The 19,475-nt window shown below is 31.9% G+C and overlaps 2 protein-coding genes across 4 annotated transcripts; one reads left to right on the top strand and one right to left on the bottom strand.

Moving 5' to 3' along the window:
- Nucleotides 1–6,166: 6,166 nt before the first annotated feature.
- Nucleotides 6,167–13,686, top strand: LOC21401600 (probable WRKY transcription factor protein 1). 3 transcript variants are annotated; one of them, XM_024166932.1, is made up of 4 exons: nt 6,167–6,469; nt 9,593–9,621; nt 10,823–12,574; nt 13,303–13,686. In XM_024166932.1, exons 3-4 carry the CDS (start codon nt 11,280–11,282, stop codon nt 13,349–13,351), a joined length of 1,344 nt encoding a protein of 447 aa, XP_024022700.1. In that variant the 5' UTR covers nt 6,167–6,469; nt 9,593–9,621; nt 10,823–11,279; the 3' UTR covers nt 13,352–13,686. The 3 variants fall into 3 exon arrangements, with proteins under 3 accessions (XP_024022700.1, XP_010098401.2, XP_024022699.1); XM_010100099.2 differs by lacking the exons at nt 6,167–6,469; nt 9,593–9,621 and adding an exon at nt 10,426–10,662; XM_024166931.1 differs by lacking the exons at nt 6,167–6,469; nt 9,593–9,621 and having other exon boundaries at nt 10,676–12,574.
- Nucleotides 13,687–14,484: 798 nt separating this feature from the next.
- Nucleotides 14,485–18,749, bottom strand: LOC21401599 (probable flavin-containing monooxygenase 1). Its single transcript, XM_010100098.2, has 5 exons — nt 18,212–18,749; nt 17,157–17,409; nt 16,023–16,201; nt 15,532–15,881; nt 14,485–14,912 (listed from the first exon to the last, which is right to left on the bottom strand). The coding sequence occupies exons 1-5, from the start codon at nt 18,710–18,712 to the stop codon at nt 14,564–14,566; spliced, it is 1,632 nt and encodes a 543-aa protein (XP_010098400.1). The 5' UTR covers nt 18,713–18,749; the 3' UTR covers nt 14,485–14,563.
- Nucleotides 18,750–19,475: the final 726 nt, after the last annotated feature.

Here is a 19,475-nt window from a genome sequence, read left to right as displayed (position 1 = left end):
AATTAAGGAAACGCTCTTTCATGGTTTGTAATTGTCAGATTTCAATCGTACTTTTTTTGGGGTGTAATTTAAGTGACAAGGTCGTACTAAAGTTTGAGTCCGATGACACCTATAAAGACCTTTTTGCCACAAGATCTCACTCCAAATTGCAACCTACTATATATTAATGCTAGTATTATTTTTTTGATATTTTTTTTATCACTTTATACATTTATTATTTAACACACGGATACTTTTAACATGATCTATTATTATTTAAATAAAAAATGAGATAATAGATTTCACTTGTCAAATAATAAATGTAAAGAGTGACAAAGAGAGTAAGAAAAAGTAATGTTAATATTTCTTTTTTGTTTTTTTATAACGGTTTCATCGCTTCAATAATGAGTAAAATACTTCTTTTAACCATAGTCGCTCCACTATGCGAATTGTGAACGATGAAACTTAGAGCATTTTCAATGCAATGCTATAATTAACGTGTCAATTGTAAATTTAGTACTTGAGTGTAAAAAATACTCTCTAATGAAATGTTATTTGTTGTGCCAAATTTCTCATATACTATAATTTATGATAAATTTTTCACCAAGTATAGCCTAAAGAAAATCTGACATATGATTGTTATTGGTTAAAATGTTTATTTTTTTTTATATAATTATTGCAACTTTTGTAATTTTCTAATTATTTAAAAAATAAAAGTTTACCTTTACAACTTTCAAAACTTAATAAATATAGACATTTTTTGATACGCTAACATACTGACAGGTCAGGTTTTATGTCCGTCGGATATGCATAAAATCAGGTAAAAGTCAAAAAGTACGCACATCTAACGGTTAGAAAAACATGACCTACCTGTACGCCAGCCATAACAAAAAATCTCTCTAATAATTATAGATAAAATTATATTTAACATTTCAAATAGCATTATACATCAGTAAAAATGAAAATACTATTTCATATCATACATTCTGATACTACATATATAATTGACATTACATTAGTATTTATATTAGAGATGATCATACCATTGTGAAGTATATATTTATTCATTTACGAAAATTTCTAAGTGGGGCACCTTGTCGTATGTATTTTATAGTGATATTGACTAAATTAAACATCCCTTATGAGATAAGCGTAAGGAATACCGTTACACTTTTTTTGAAGTATCGTTTGATTTGAATTTCACAATTGCAGTCAATATCCGGGCCACAAATAGTAAACCCCTTTTCTTATTTCTTTGGGTTAATTTCGATTTCAACTCCTAAACAATAATAGAACTCTATTTGATCCCTATCGTGTAAGTTATAACAAGTCACCTAATTACTTTTTTTTAAAAAAAAAAAAAAAACCTGATTACTCTTGTTTCAAACTAGTACTTCTCTCTATTTGACTTCTAACATCTCGACCAAAAAAAAAAAAGATGGTTTCCCTCTTATAATTATGGACCAACATATAAATTTATAAAATTAATCTCTACTAAAACACACATGATTATGTCATGCCATTTCATGTTGATGTCATAATAATCAGATGGACGGAAGGATTGATTTGGGACAATTCTCTACATTGAGGACTCTTTTTTAGGACGTTTTTAAAATTGTGGACTAAAATAAGATTTGTCTGTTACTTCAGGGTTTAAAGTGAAATTAACCCTATCTATTTATTTATGTTTTACTAATATATGTTGTTTTGGTGTCTTCTTGACTTAGAAGAAGATATATATTAGCCGAAGATTGAGTGGGGTTGAGGATTGCATTTGCTCATGGATAGCCCATTTGTTTGTTTTAATGCAGGGCACCTTCTCTGTTACTTGTGGCATGCATGCGACCACCAACCCCTATCATGTGCTAGCATTCAATTCATTTATAACCTTTTTATTGCTCTGTTATTTCGATCATCTTAATCACTAGGCCTCCACTTTAAGGAAGAAAAGGAGGGACCAAACACTATTGAAAGTAGGGCTGGTAATATGGGTTACGATACGTCAACATGATTTGAAAACGGTACGAATTTCGCGGGTTAGAATTGAGAAAAAAGAGATTCGGATCAGAATTGAGTCGATCTAAAATTGACACGAAAAACACGGGTCAATTTAGGGTTTGACCTGCCTAACCCGAACACGACACGAAACTCGTAAAAAACTAAAAAATAAATATATTTTTCATTACATATTTTTGATTTTATTATGAACTTGTGATATCATGATAGTTATACTTAAAATCTTATACTATTGTTTGCTTAATTTTAATGGATGTTATTGTATTGTAGTGTGTTATGAATTTTACGTTATTTATAATATGTAAAAAACTAAATAAAAGTATACAATTTTCGTGTCAATTTCGGGTTCACGGGTCATTTTCATGTCGTGTTATGTCAACCCGTAAAGTAGTCGTGTCGTGTTCGTGTTGCGATTTTTAAAAAATTTCGTGTCACGGGTCGTGTTCGGGTTGACTGTAAATTTAAAAATAAACAATCAAAACACGACACGTGACACGAATTACCACCCCTAATTAAAAGCCCTTAAAAAAGTAAAATGTAACGATAGAAGTCATTAGACGCTTATGATAAATATATACACGAAAAAAATAAATAAATATGGACTTTAGTTTACATGCACATTATAAAATAAGAGCTTGGGAAAAGGATAGGTTCATGCATGGAGGGGGGTGATTGACTCATTGTTTTGGGAGCCTAAAGCAGAAGGGAAGGAGGCCAAAATCACTTTGTTCTCTCACAAGCAAAAGGATGGGATACGCCCTTGGTTTTCATTGGTTGCAAGTTGTCATTCCAAAACCATAACCAAAAGTTTCTTTCAAGGCTAGGAAGTCCTCTATCACAATGAATGAGAGAGAGAGAGAGAGAGAGAGAGAGAGAAAGTCCTCTATCACAATGAGAGAGAGAGGTTTTTTTTTTTTTTTTTTTAAGAAAAGAGAGAGAATGGTAGTGATATGTTGATGTTGGTGGCAGATTAAAATGTGATGGTCCCACCGCCACCCCCACTTAAAGCGGAAAGTGACCATACAATTTGGGGGGTTAAATTGGAGAGAGACCTAAGCAGTGTGAGGAGACCTGCAACGATCGGCTCTTCTCTACCCTATTCCCAATTCCACCACTATTCCAACTAACACCCCTTAAATTTTAGGATGATTGCACAATAAAATAGGAAAAAAAAAAAATCTTAAGGGATGTTTGGTTGGAAACACCCCTTAAATTTTAGGATGATTGCACAATAAAATAGGAAAAAAAAAATATTTTAAGGGATGTTTGGTTGGAGGATTCAAACCATGATTTGAATTATGATTCATGGTTCTCTACAATATTTTTTCTCACAAAAAATACACGTAAATCGAAAATAGTTCTAATAACATGATTTTAATCCATGAACTAAATGTTTCCTTAGTAGATATCCTTACGTTTACATGTTATTCTTGTTTCCATACAATTTTAATATGATTTAATGTTTAGAACAATATGTAAGTTGTCACCAGATTCCACTTTTAGATGTAAAGTTAAATCCTTTCATCTAAATTTATTACAAATAAATAACATGCAGAATGATACGTTGTTATTTTCTTATATTTACAATAAAAATTTTATTTAATGTTATCGCTTTCCATACTCAGATTCCACCTTTACCTTTTTAGTAAAATACATCACTGTAAATTTGACAGATTATAATACATGTTTGACGGTTTAAAATAAAGCTTTAACGAGTACTTTATTTGCGAACTTGCTTATTGACATCGTTCTATCAAAGGATAAAATACTGACATGAAAATACAACATCAGAGACAAAATGTGACTACCGTTAGAATTTAGGCATCCGAGGTCATAACAATTTCATTAAATTTTTTTAGATTTTTAGTACAATTGTCTTATGAACTTGTTGTGATTTAACAAATTATTCTATAAACTTTTAATTTTGGTAATGAACACTCCTGAATTTATAAAAATGTTACAAAATGCCCTATTTTACTAAATTTGCTCAAATTTTTTTGTTAGATTTAAATGATTAAAAGTTGAGAAATTAAAAAATTTATGTCACATTTAAAATTGAGATGTTAAAAATTTTTTATTAACGTGCTTTTTCGATAGTAATTTAATATAATTAATGTTAAAATGAGATATATTACAATAAGTTTATAAATTAAGGAGATAACTTATTAAAATTAAAAATTTAAAAGATAAATTGTTAAAATTATATAAATTCAGGAGATAAATGTGTAAAAATACTCAATTTTTTTTATCTTATTTAACTTATACGTATATAAACAGTTAAAATGTTGGGGAAAGAAATAAAGAGGGAGAGAGAGAGAGAGTTGTGAAGAATTGATAAAGATAGAGAGAGGGGACAGCAGGCTTTTGTTTGGGCGGCCGTGGGGCAGGAGCAGGGGGAGAGCCATGGTGCTGCCTATTTCTTGTCCATTACGTTGGATCCCACGTGGCGTCATTCATCTGATTGGAGCCTTAAAGCTCAGCCCACGTGGCACCATAAAGTGTCAGCACCTTAATGGAAACTTAGCCGTTGGAGGATGACCCGTCACATCATGTCCGTCACTCTCCACAGGCGGTCCCACACTTGTTTTCCGCAGTGAACTTAGATAAATACCACCCTATTTGACCCTTTCTTCAAAGCTTCTCTCGATAGATCATTAAGAGAGAAAAAACAAAAATTCGTTCCTTTAGTTTATTGATTTAAATTTTTAATTTTAATTAAAATATAATTTTATATAAAATTTTTTATTATAATAAAAAAATTAAATATAATTATTTTAAAATTTTATTTATTATAATAAAATTTAAATTGATAAAATAAATACGACTTTAATTTATTTGAGTTTTTAATTTTAAATTTTTAAGTTAAAATTTTTTAAAAAATATCACATTTAATTTTTTCTACTATAATTAAATTTTTTTTTAAAAAAATATCACATTTAAATTTAAATAAAAAATTTAAATTCACAAAACAAGTAAAACCTAAACACGCACACGTATAATAGTTCTCAATTGCACTCAATAAATTAAACGTATTATGGCTTGGTAAGTAAAGTCCACTTTAGAGATTTTTACCTGTGAAACATTAACATAATAAAAATACAAAAGAGAAGTGGTAATTATGGTGCAAGAAGGGAAGAAAAAAGAGGCAGCAGTAAATTGTTGATTGTTTATCAGTTGTATACATTTATTAGTGTACTTTGCCACCCTGATTTTTATGACAAAATTCACAGTATCTGCTCCGTTGGTCCCTCGGAGGTGGTCAACTTCTAACTCAGATTTGGTGGGTGCTCTGTTGCATTATTTATCCCTCTTTACTCCTTCGTCACATAATTTCAAGCAAGATCAAAGTGGATTTGACCTCTAATCTTCCCATCCCAAATCAGTAAAAGAATATTTCAATTGTTAAGATGGAATTTTTAAGCTCCGTTCACTTCACCCGATTCGAGTTTAGAATTTGAGTTTTACTACAGTAAAAAGCTCTCAGAAACAGTCACATCTAACTTTTTTGTTACAATAAAAAATTCTCACATAAAGTCACATCTCAACTCGAATTAAAAACTCGAATCAGCGAACTAAACGGACTCTTAATCTCTACTATTACTTGTATTATTTATTTATTTACTTTTTTTAAATCAATTTATATCCAAATCATCCCATCATATTACTTATCATCGTAATTACATTAAAATCACATAAAAATTAAGAAAACTCTTTGAAATGCTAATAAAAAAAAAACAAAACTCAACATTTATTAAATACTCTTAAATTATTATTATTATATCTGATTTGATTATATGGTGAAAACTGTGGAGTATTTTCTTGCCTTATTAGAAATCTGTCCTAGTAAAAAAACATAATAAATAACTTGTGAATTTAATGAAATTTGGACAATACCAGTAAATCTTATAATTATTATCAAGGCAAAAAAAAAAAAAAAAAAAGAAAGGGAGAAAAGGAGGGGACCCCAGAAGCAGAAAGAAGAGAGAAAGAGGGAGAGTGCGTGTGAACTGTTGAGGAGTGCACGACCAGCCAGGCCCTGCAAACATCTCAGAAACCAGAGGTGAAAATTTCAGCTAGTGGGAATCAGGAAAAAAAAAGAACCAAATCAATGAATGGATTCACCAAAGTTTCTTTTCGGTGTATAAAACGAGTACCCAAGCCAAGCCAAACCCCCCCCAAAAAAAAAAAAAAAAAAAAAAAGGGTGTGATTTTTATTACAGTCACACGCAGTTCAGTGATGTGTGAATGGAATGGAATCCAACGGGGAAAAATTAAAGAGAGAGAGAGAGAGAGGAGAGAGAGTGATGGAAAAGAGAGTTGAATGAAGAATGGGATTCGTGAAAAGGAGGGCTTATCTGTTAAAAATATTTATCTTGAAGGCCACCTGCTGTGTATGCGGTCAAGCCATTGGTGAGAGACCTGTCTGGTTTTGGCAATCTGGCTTCTTTCCTTTGGTTTCATTTGGTTTTTATCCGTAAGAATTTCTCTCTTTCTTTCAATTTTTTTTGTTTTGTTTTTATTTAGTATATATAATAAAAAATATTAAATTAATCAGACAGACAAATAAATAAATAAATAAATATGCATCCATCCATTCTATTTTGATGTTATCCACTTACAGAGCAGGAAAAGCTCTGTTTCTCTTTCTCTTTCTCTTCCCTTCTTCTCTCTCTTTATCTTCTTTCTTTGCATTCTCATTATTATATAATGTTATTACTCATTTATTATTATTATTATTATTTTATTCTTAAATTGCTTATTCTATACGTATCCCCCTCCCCACTTCACATTAATCATTTTTTTTTTCAAACAAAATGATTTGATGTCCCTTTTTTTTTTTTTTCTCCCTCTTCTACTTCTGTTGTTGTTTAGCTTGTTAATTTTCCCCCTTTTTGGTCTTTGTATGAGATTGTTGATTTTTTTTTTTTTTTTGGTTATCTAGTCAAATTAGTTGCTACACTTACGTTAGAGAGTGACAACGTGAAAATAATTTGTGAAAAAAAAGGCAAAAAAATTTTTGGTGGACTTTGTGTTGATTGCGTAATAGGGATAAGGATATGTTTCAATTTTGGTTGAGCCGTAATTTGACTGGACGTGAGGAATAATGAGAAAAGCAAATATTATTCTTGTCAAAATTGTTTATTTCCATGGAGGATAAGATATTTCAGAAGGTCGAAGATTTATTAGAGGTTTGTTTTAAAGGTTTGTTGATTTTAAATCATGATTTTTAATTCTTTATATTTTTTTTTAATAAAAAATTAAAATTTTAAAAATTAAAATTATAAATCATAATTTTAAATCTATGAACCAAACGTCTCATAGCTAAAATATTTCAGAAGGTCGAAGATTTATTAGAGGTTTGTTTTAAAGGTTTGTTGATTTTAAATCATGATTTTTAATTCTTTATATTTTTTTTAATAAAAAATTAAAATTTTAAAAATTAAAATTATAAATTATAATTTTAAATCTATGAACCAAACGTCTCGTAGCTAAAATGATTTGGTTTTAGTCAAAAAGAGCTGGGATTCAATTTAGTTCTCCTAGTGGTAGTTGTTGTTAGTGAACTCCTAATTAGAAACTTCAAATTCATAGAGGTAAGCTAGTATTGTTATGTTTCTCGTTTATTAAAGAAATCTTAAAATCTATAAATAGAATGAAAATGACGTGATTGAATTCTATTAATTTTGAATAAAGTTTAAAACATTGAAAACCAGAAACCTAACAGAAAAATACTTTGATAAAGGACATAGCTTCTAATCATAGTAACTTATTATTCAGTGGCGGAGTCAGGATTTTGATTCAGGTGGGGTGTAAACTAAAAACGTAAAATGTTAATAAAATCAACTCTTAATATTTTTAGATGAGTAGTATATATGTATAGACTATTTAACATATTTGAATAATAAAGATTTTAATAAGTAAATTAGATAAGAAAAACTATTTAGGAGGTAAATCTATGAGAAAATAGTAGATGCTAGTGCTAAAAGGGGGGAAAAAGATCTTTAAGTATGTAGGGCACATTTGAATAAATACATATTACTCCAACAAGGGAAAATTAGAGAAAATATATGTGTGAAAAAGTCGTAATTGAGATGATTGTTTGAAAAAAAAAATCTTAATTAGGGACACATTTTGAGAAAAATATTTTAATGGGTCATTTTTTATATAGCTTGATTATATTTAAAAGTATTTTAGAAGGACCAATTTGAAAGAAAAATTATTTTTATAAGAATAAATTTGAGAAAAAAATCAATTAGGTACATTTAAAAATATAAGATTTAATAAGAAAAGATCAAACGAACAATATAAATAAACAAAATAATTTGAGATTAAATTTTGTGAGGATATATTTAAAATTTTTATTGATAAGGAGAGCATATATGAAAAAGTTTTAAAAAAACATATACTAAAATTTAAATATAAAAAATTCAAGTGGCATATGCACCGGGGGCCTCACCTCGCTCCGCCACTATTATTACTAATAGCACAACAGTAATAAAATTTTTTAACAGTACAATAATGCTAAATTAATACATAGACAGCGATTGAGGCTTTAGCTTATTCGCCTAACATATTCTCCTTCTTTAGGATTGATCTTCCGGTAGAAAATTAGCCTATTTGTTTCTGGAAATGCTTACATTAGGTTTCTAAACTATGAAAAATGAGGCAAACAGTGTATTATTTTATTATTATTTTTCCCTTTCCTAGCTCAGTTGCTATCTAACCAAAAAGCCTTATTCTAAACATGTAGAATATTCGGAATCATTAAACTGAAAAGTGAAAAGTAAAGGTACTTAACAATTAAGTCATTGATTTTCAAATATTCGTAGAAATGTTGCACGTGACACCCAATCTTAGACTATGGCAAATGTCAATATGACACTAAAAAATGTGAAAATTGATATGTTATTTTATAATTTATAATTTTTACTTCTTTCATTATAATTATTAAGTTTGGAACTTGTGAAAGAAATTTTTAATCTAAAACAATATTTGAAAATGATAATGTTGTAATTATTAAATAAAAACGTGAATATATCTGCTAATAATAATCAAACATCAAGATTTAATAAATGCTGAATTTGACACTAAGTATAACATGTGTTAAATTTAGCACGAAAGATAACGCCGTATTAGAGAATGATTTTCCTAGTTAAATGCTAAAATTTGGCTTTAGCATACTACTTTGGTAACGCATTGGCCATGCTAATACTTGATGCTGCATATGCTATATTTGTTGTTAAATTTGGTACCAAGTGTGCCATCTATAAATTTAGCACAAAAAAATAACGATGTATTAAATAATGATTTTAAGGAATTTGTTCTCTGCGTGTTTAACTTGAGAATGAATAGTTTTAGGGTCCGTTTTGTTTGCTGATTCGAGTTGAGACGTGACTTTATGCGATTGTTTTTTATAGTAGTAAAAGAGTTAAATGTGACTGTTTATGAAAGTTTTTTACTGTAACAAAACTCAAATTCTAAACTCGAATCGGTAAAATGAACGGGGTCTTAGTATGTGATCTTAGCTACAAATTTTGTTTTTAGCTCTGCTGAATTGTTTATCTTTTCTTTTGACTAATCTTAACTTGATATGTAGGAGCTGATCTGATCTTTCTGTTTAGGCAGGTAATGACTTGGTCTTCTGCACTTTTTTTCACTGTTTATTGCTGCCTGAAAACTCTGCTAAAATTCATAAAAGCCATGCCTCTGTCTTCTCCAATTGGAATAGAGGAATCAAAGTGAAAATTATTGATATAGAAAGACAGTAACACAGAAAGAAAAAGATAATAATATTGAGAGAGGAAAATAGGGAGGATAGTATGGAGCACTTCTGTCTTTTAAACACACTGTGGAATGCCTTAACAAAAAGGTCCAAGTTCTCTGTTTTATGAACAGACTCAAATCATGTTGAACAAGTTGTTTAAACAGAAAAATTGGATGCTTTCTCTTTTTTCTCATTAAAAATAATTGAAAATAAAAATTAGAAGGTTACAACAGTAATGGAGATTCTTTTGTCAGTCCCAGTAGGCTTTTGCTGACGTCTTTTAGAGCCTGGTCCCATTGTACTTGCAGACAATATACCAGAATAGCCATGAATTATTGTATGCCTAAAATGTCATCTTTGTTAGAGTAATCACACATGTAAATCGAAATATTACAATCTAAAACTACCACATGTGAATTGTACTAAAAGGGAATTTATGTGCATTCTAAGCCAATATTAATTCTTTTTTTTTTTTTTTTTTGGTAATAAAATGCTGTAAAAAAGTTTGATTCATTAATTGGAAAGATAATTTACACATCACTTAGTACAATAAATTTGACAAATCACAAGATTTTTGTTATTTTTCATGTTAAGATAGGAGTTGTAATCAACTTTCCTACTTGAAGTCCATCCTATTGAAGTCTATTCTATTGAGCATTGTTTTTTTTTTATTGGGGATAATGATTGATCATTGTTATTATCTCTACTACTGTTGTTTTTAATCCAATCTCATTCTAGGTAATGCAAGATTTAGGTATTATCACGTGATAGTGTGCAATTTCCCTTAAAATAATTCTCGTGATGATGTCGTTTAATATTGCTTCTTTGAGTGAAAAGACTGTTGTAGGTTGACAAAAAAGAAGAGAAAAAAGGTTATTTCTTGGAGCCTCTTCTTATATCCGGTAAAATGTTATTGTTTATTGAATGCTGTCATATCTTTTAGAAGTTCTATCATATATTTGACTTTTACAGGTTTTATTTGTCAATTAACTGAACTAGGTTTTAGCTGCACTTTAGTAGTAGCAATTTAATGAGAGTAGGAAACATTATTATTATATGTAGGTGGAGATGTTTTCACATTAATTTGAAGGAAAAAAAAAAGTAGTATAAACTATAAAGTGTAAACAACCCCCAAAGGACAAACAAAAACAAAGACAAAAAATTCTGGTAGTGGTAAATTGTAGTAGAAAAGAAAAGGCCAACCTTCATAACTGCCCATTTAAAGGAGTAATAAAACAGTAACTAATGTGGTTTGCCAAAACGGGGAAAATTCCAAAAACTTTTAAAAACCCTAGACTGTCCTCAGCTATTTATAACACCCATGAGGTTCCTCCGGACTTCAAAGGATCAGCTCTGCCTCTTTCTCTGCAATATTGTTGTACTTTGTCCTTAAGAATATAGCGGAAAAACCCATGATTCTTCCAACCCACCACCACCTCTTTTCCACATTCCATTTATAGCTAAACTTGAAAGAAAAAAAGGAAAAAAGAGAAAAAAAAAAAGACAAAAGCTTGGTGAGATGAGGCAAGGGCGATCTTCCTCAAAGCATGAAACTAAAGGAATGGAAATAGACAAAATTAGTAAGCTTAAGGAGGAGCCTCATCTCTCTGGTGCCTATATCCGTAGCCTAGTGAAACAACTGACCTCTTCAAAAACCAAAGACTCCATGAATATTAACCCAAAAGACAACCCAGATTGTGTTGTTCTTGTTGATGGTCATCATCAAAGTTTTCCTGGCCAAAACTTAACCAAACTTGGAGAAGCTGGTTTAAGCGAAACCCAACAACAAACACAACAAACACAGCAAACCCAACGACCCCAACAACACAAAAAGCAAGTAAGGAGGAGACTCCACACCAGTAGGCCATACCAAGAAAGGCTTCTAAACATGGCTGAGGCTAGAAGAGAGATTGTCACCGCTCTCAAGTTCCATAGAGCAGCCATGAAACAAGCCAATGAGCAGCAGCAACAACAACAAGAGCAACAACAACCACCATCACCACAACAGCCACAATCACAACTTTTGCAGCCTCCACTTCACTTTGAACAACAAGAAGGGAAGGTTAAACATAGGAGAAACCATAGGATTTACCCATCAAACACATCAATCTTCTCCAATTACCTCGACAACTTGTCCTCCTACTCCTCCAATTTCTCTTCTCATCACAATCATCAACTTCCTCCTCCAAATCCATTGTTTTGGCCTTCCAATTCTCCAATCTCAACTCTACCCTTTGGTGGTGATCAAAATCTCAACTTCACCCTTCCAAACCAAGCCCTTGGCCTAAACCTCAATTTCCATGATTTCAACAACATTGACACCACTAGTCTTTACCACCACAACCCTTCATTCCACTCAAACTCAGCCTCAGCCTCAGCCTCATCCCCATCATCATCATCTTCCCCTACCATCTCTGCTGTCACTGATTATGACCCCTATGTCTCGCCCGCAATGGCGGGGCCTGCCGCGGTGTCGCCAGCCGATTTCATCGACTCCAGCGCCACGACAAGCAGCGGAGGGGGCCTGCATGCGGCCATGGACGACGAGGAGATGGCGGAGATCAGATCAATAGGAGAGCAGCATCAGATGGAGTGGAATGACACCATGAATTTGGTGACATCGGCTTATTGGTTGAAGTTTTTGAAGGCTGAAGGAGATCATCATGATGATGATGGTGATGGGATTAATGGATTCAAATATCCGTTTGATGATCAATTCATGGAGTTTCCTGCCTGGTTGAGTGCCAATGAGCAGCAGCATTTTGATGATTACTACTGCTCTGACGACTACTTCCAGTCTCCTGCCTTGCCTTGGTAAGAATATATATCTAATTGGATTTTAGATTTAACCTTATAAAAAACACTAAAAAGACAAATAAAGAATTTGTGGATGTTTTCTGTTTCCTTTCCCCTTTTTGTGCCATATGAAAAGTTTCAATGTAAAGGGATTAGGGGGTTTTAAGTTTTTCCTAGTCATTTCATTCTTTAATTAATGCACTTTTCTTTTGTCGTTTTCTTTAAAATAAGCAATTAATCCTCACTTATTTTGGCCCGTGCATTACGGTGTCTTGAAGTCATTAGCCACAAGTATATAAACATACCCATAAATGTTATCTCTAATTAGAGTAAGAACAATTGAGGGCAATTTTAGTTTCAACTAGAATATTTTCCTCAACTTTTTGAGAGCTATGGAAGTTGTAAGAACTAGGCACAGAAGGAATTGGATAAAACAGAAATTGTAGGCGTCTACGGTTCTTGCTTTCGTCACTGTGTCAGATTGCCATGGTACCTTGTAGCAATTTAGTTTGACTAACCACCCAAGAATGTTCATTTCATTTTGAATACAATTGTGTACTTTTCTAAAGAATTCTATTGGTAAATTAGAAATATCTGAAATCGAATTTTCATTAAATTTATCTGATCCTACCGGAGGGGTATTTTTTTTTTTTTCATTTTACTTTAGAGGATTTTAGATAATGATGCTAGACACTTTATATATGACTTTGCTAATTCATTTTTACTTGTGATTTTGGGACGCACAGCATGGACATTGGAGAAATTGAAGGTATGGATGGGGACTGGCTAGCTTGAGCCTCACAAGAATTTGATGATTCTTTTTTATTTTTTCGTTGAATCAAATCTTTGGCTCTCCTTTTACTATTTTTTGGGGCTGGTTTTGGAAAAGCATTTTGTCTTTATCTTGAGATCATAATAAGGCTTGCAAAGATGTTAAAGAAGGCAGGCCATAGAGGGAAATAATGTACCAAAGGCAGGCCATTTTTTGCCTCCTTTCTCACCTTCATATGTTCAATTATTTTTGATGTAATATTAATATATTATACTGTCATTGTTTAGAATTTCAGCTATTACTTAGAATACTTGCAAGCCTTATTATGAAGTTTCAATTTTTATGTAGCTTATCTTATTAGGGAAAAAAAAAAGAATGAAAAAAAGGGATAGAAAAGGTACCATTATTGATTTCAAACCCTTTGTAATTTATAGCAAAAGATATAAATAAATAAATATATATATTTATATATATATATATATATATCTTGTCATGTTCATTATTCTAGAATGAAGTTTCAATTTTTATGTAGCTTATCCTGATTGTGGATTTAAGAGCTTCCGTATATAGTTGGCAATTTTGGATATGTCCTTTGGCGGTTTGGATGCTCCACCCCACAGTTATATTGGCAGGCAACAAATGTGTGAAAAATGGTTTGGATTATATCAAGTTGTATATTTCTTTTGGGCACTAGCGGATATATATCAAATTGTATTATTATAACAATAAATTTGAGACAATTGGTATCTCTGAGCCAAGATTTAGATTTGACCCGACCGGGTACTGCTTACTGTATGTTTGTCTTTGTATTAAAACAAAGGGATCATTTTCCAATTTACAGGTTTTGTACGACAAATTAAACACAAAGGTATAAATACAGGCGTATAATAATAATAATAATAATAATAATAATAATAATACACTGAGCAACTGCACAAAATACCTAAATTCAAGGGTCTAAATTACTTGTGTTGACTGAATTGCATGATATTTGAGGTAATGTCAAATATAACATTCTAAAGTTCTACTTGTTCAAATCCATAATATAGAAATATAAGCATTATTATTTTTTATTAATTAATTAATCAAACAACTAAGTAGAAGCACTGGTATGTATAGACTATAGATAATATAGGGGAAGATTAAGCCCCCTAATTATTATTTATTAATATTCATTGATTAATAGTGACAGCTTTTAAGCCATGTCAAAGGATAATTAAATATAAATCGTCGATTTATTTGATCTCCTTTTCACGGTAGTCTTGGCTGCTATAAGGGCTAAAAGCTTCTAGAAACCAGTTAGTCTTTCTCCAAGAAGCCCATCCCATCTCACGGCATATCTCATCGCTGTGGTTGATACTGAAAGTGGAAATGCAATGTCTCTTGTAGAACCTGGTCGTCCTCTTCATAATCTGAAATTCCTTGGTTATTTGTTGAAGCATTTTTTCGACACTTGGAAGCTTGAACTTGTCGTCGGCAAGCCTTGCCAGCCATTTGCAGCGCAGCTCTGCCGTGTGAAGGTTGGAGACGCTCTCTATGTAACCCACAAATGCCATGTTGGGAATCAATGGGTGAATAGTGCCCCTGACAACACCACGTGAAAAGATCTCTTTCATTAAGCGTTATTAATTAGAAAAATGTTTTAAGACAACGGTATTAAGTACTATCACTAATCGTACGTGACGCGTTTTATTAATAGGTGTTGTTAAACACCGTTAGTGTTGAATAAGATTGTTTTAATCACTAATTAATTAAAGGTAGTATCGCAATATGGGACTCATAGATGGGGCCCACGCTAAACTTTTATACCATGATTGAATAGTGTCTGGTTGCAATGCAAGTGGTGATGGAATTTGAATTCTTGTTTGCAAATTATTAACTGGATGTTCTGTCTTTTCTATTTCCATTAAATTCTTTCTACCCTTGATGTTGAATATAATTGTATAACAACTCTCTTCTTTTTCCTTTTTACCGTAATTTCCTTTTCGTCCCTAGTGGAACCTAAATTAATTATGTTACATTTATATACCATAGTCATGAGCATGACATGGAAATTTCATTAACTCCACACCCACTTGCATTAATTTAATTAATTAACTATGATTTACCAATATTATAGCATTGGCTTAATGATCAATATATATATATATATATATATATAAAGTTAACTCATATTTTTACTTCTAATCATGAAAGAAATTACCTGTACAAGGGCATGACTCCTGTAGAGTCCACAACGAGACTACTAAACGGCCGAGGCAGTAAATTTTGAAGCTTCTTTTTCCCATCATAACCAGTACAAAGAAGCACAATATCAGCTTCTAGTTTTGTGTGGTCTTCAAATTCAATTCCTCCACTCCAAAACCACCATTTTGATGTCCTTTTGAACATTATTTTCCCCTTGTCTGCCTCACGAAAGAAATTCTCAGGCAATATTGCCATTTGGCATGAAGCATAGTCCTCCTCAAAGGGATGATCTGGCTTTAGTCCATACTTCATTAGTGGATGTTTCCACACCAAGTATAACTCTATGAACTTGGAAATTGCCCTCCTCTGATACAAAACCAAATATATAAATCTGTGAAATTAGCTTAATTCACGTGTTTAATTAATGTAATAAAATGCTATTAAAGTGGTCAATTAATTAGTAGAATAGTTTATGAGTGATTAAGAAAGGAAAAAATGGAATTTTACCAAGGGAGAAAAAAGCAGGCACAAAAGTGCTCCGAACAAGCTTTGGTTTGGCCTTTCGTGGAGAAATTGAGAAGACCTTGTTGAATAAAACAAGAAAAACGGCAATCCCCATATCCAATATGATGGAACGGTCCAATGAAGAGTCCTTATCACCATTGTGCATGGTTGCCCGTCAGGTCCTAATTATTCAAACCAGCCAAAAAGAAAAAAGAAATTTGAAACAATAATAATTTTAAAGGAGAAATTAGAGAAAGGGACGTATAAAAAAATGTCAACAAGCCATTTCCTCAACCATATTTTCTAATTTCTAGACATGGAGACCAAGATTCAAACAAAGACTATATTGGGCACACAAATTGCATTATTCGAATACCAAATATGTTATTATTATTTTTTTATTTTAAAAAAGGAAACAATAATGTTCATCTCATTGTTTTACCGTCTCTCTAAATTTTACTTTTCCCCTCGCATGGTAAATATTAGTTACTGAGAATTTATTTGCACCCTTAAGTAAAATTCTATTCACACTTTTATTTTCACTTTTTTTTTTTATTTTTTTTTTATTTTTTTTTATAATTTTACTTGGCTCTACCTGAAGTCATATAAAAAATCTGATCAAATATAAAAGACAAAGCTTAACATTTTTCCTTTCGTGGCGTAACTAGGAGATTTCGAAAGATGCAGTTTTCTTCCAGCAATAAATGTGTCTTGGTTAGAAGATAGAGCCTCATTATATTAAAGCTACATATATCATATTGCCGGTCGCACCAGTATTGCACTGCTTAATCAAAACTTATTCTTGTTGACTTCTATCACACAGAAAAATTAAAGTTCTTGCCGTGGAGTCAAAGAATCTAATTTGTCAACTAGTTCAACCATTTTGACTGTGACAAAGCTTCATATTCTATCATGACTTGCATTAATTAACATGACTATATTTTTTCAGCGTCCCCTATAGAAGCCAGTGCCTTAGGTATGGTATATTTCTATACTTCTGTACGTGTCATAATACATATAATATGCTATTTACTTTAATCATTTTAAAAATATGCTATTTACTTAAAAAAGCTGTTTAAATATATATATATATATATATTTTTTGTTTACTACAATTACTGTTATTATTACACGTACCTTGGTTTGCCTCTGCACACTCCATAGCTAAATCGATGGCTGATTTCTTGTAGCCAACGATTGCGACCTTCTTTCCTTTTAGCAGCAAACGAGCAGCTTCTTTATCGAGCTTAGAGTAATCCATGGCATGCAAAACCTTTCCGCAAAATACTTCACGTCCAATATTACTATTGGAAGAGTTATAAGTTGGCAGTGTTCTTGGGATGTCTCCGTATTTACCAATACATACTACCAGAAGCTCAAATGCATACCACTGTAATTTTGTCCAAAAACTAGTCAAAACTATATATAATAGCTTTACAAACAAATAACATAAGTTACCCAAAAGCTTGTCATTTTGTCCTTTGAATGTTGGAACATTATAACATTTATGCAAGTCAACTAGCTTAAAAAAAAAAGACTTTTTTTCAGAGAAATTTAGGCCCTTTCGCTGATCTGAGTTAAGAACTTGAGTTAAAAAGTGAATTCATGTGAGAGAAAAACACTACCGTAGAAAAATTTGAATTTAAATTTTTGTGAGAGAAAACACTTCAGTAAAAACTTAAATTGTGATTCGAACTAGCAAAACGAGCCCCAGAGAATTAAACATGCACAATGATTTGACTGGTACAACAAGCTACCTCTGCCGTTCTGTTATGATGGTCATGCGTGGCCTTCTACAAGTAATTTAACATCACGCAACCGTGAATATAAATACAATATCAGGTGTAAGTTTAGCCCTAGCATTTTTCAAAGTCCACGCTAGCTAAAAAAACGCTTACATGAATAGTAAATTTAATTATTGCATTCGCGTATGCCATAAGATTGTGAAAAATCTATTGCTAGGACTTGTAGTAGTCTCTTTCTTCTTCTTCAATTCCCCCCCACCCCCCCCCCCCCCCCTGTAAGTACTTAAAATCGTCGTGTTGTGAGCAGAAAATAAGTGATACTTATGCATGCAGTACAATCAAAGTCTAAATGGTACAAAGAAAAAAAAAATATATATATATATATATATATATATATAAACGTACGCTAATAAATTGTGTAAGAATCAAGTGAAAAACGAGGACAACCTGAACAGTATCGGATTGGTCGGATGTGTGATGAACAGCAACCTCCCAAACAGGACGGCCTTGCAATAGATGCCCATAGTTCTGATCTCCGTATGGCTTCAAGTCCTTCACATGATCAACTTCCAACATATTTTGAGAATGTTCATGACCAACGTACCGAATTTCGACAACCTTAGAGTTGAACTTAATGTGTTTCAACACATCAAAGTGTTTGGCATAGCCGTACAGGTAATCCAAGACCTCAAGGTGAGAAGGGAAGCTTGAATTTTCCCTGTCCGGCCATGGATAATCGGAGAACTCGAAATCGCATCGAGGGGTTTGGAGTTTGGTGGAATTGTAGGAGCAGTGTTTCCAAACACCTCCGATCGAATCCGTGGCCTCAAAGACCACAGGGTTGTGACTCAAAAGCTGTTTAGCGGCCGCAATTCCGCTAATACCGGCCCCGATTATCCCTACTTTGGACACTATCTTAAGCTGGTTTTGCTTGTAACTTGCAGCCATGTTAGCTCACAAATGCAATATAAGATGGCTTAGCTAGCAAAATGGACTTATCAAGGCTTTCTGTGAAGGCTAGAGCTGATCGAGTGCCCCTATTTATAGCTGATGAGAGGGAGGGACGACTTTTTTTTTTTTTTTTTTTTTTTTTTTTTTTTTTGTTTTCTCTTTTTTTTTTTTTTTTTTTTTTTTATAGCTTTAGATTTACCTTAGTTAATGTACAATATTGAATTTTTCTCTGTGACTTTTTTAATTAAGTGATGTTGGTCAGGTTTAGTAGTATTAGTCATGGTTTATTTTTCTTCCTTATGATTGTCTAGTACCCTATACTTGATTATGTCATTTCCATATTATTCGTATATGCTAAAGTGTACGAGTTTCAAAATAATTAGTTTATAAATTAGTGTAAAAGAAAAAAAAAACAGTTGGTAAAGCACATATAAGGTTGAGTATAAATTTTTATAATTCGGGTTTCTACTTTAATGTGAGTTTCAAAAACCATAATTTTCTTCTTTATTTGTTGTATCATCAATCAATAAATGTTATGTTCAGTAAGGTTTGTGCAAGCATGACGTGTTAAAGTAATGCAAAAATGTTATGTTGTAACTTTAATAGGTTAAGCGAGCAAAAGATATATATTTGATGTGTTACACTAAAAAATCAGTTTAAGTTGCATGTCTATATTCATTATAATCTGAATTGCGTGCTAATTAATGAGACAGAAGATCTACATCTACATTAACAACATGTAATTTCTGGTGTAATGAAA

Source organism: Morus notabilis, unplaced genomic scaffold (assembly GCF_000414095.1).
Source record: "Morus notabilis unplaced genomic scaffold, ASM41409v2 Scaffold348, whole genome shotgun sequence".
NCBI classification, from domain to species: Eukaryota; Viridiplantae; Streptophyta; class Magnoliopsida; order Rosales; family Moraceae; genus Morus; species Morus notabilis.
This window is presented reverse-complemented; position numbering and strand designations above follow the sequence as displayed.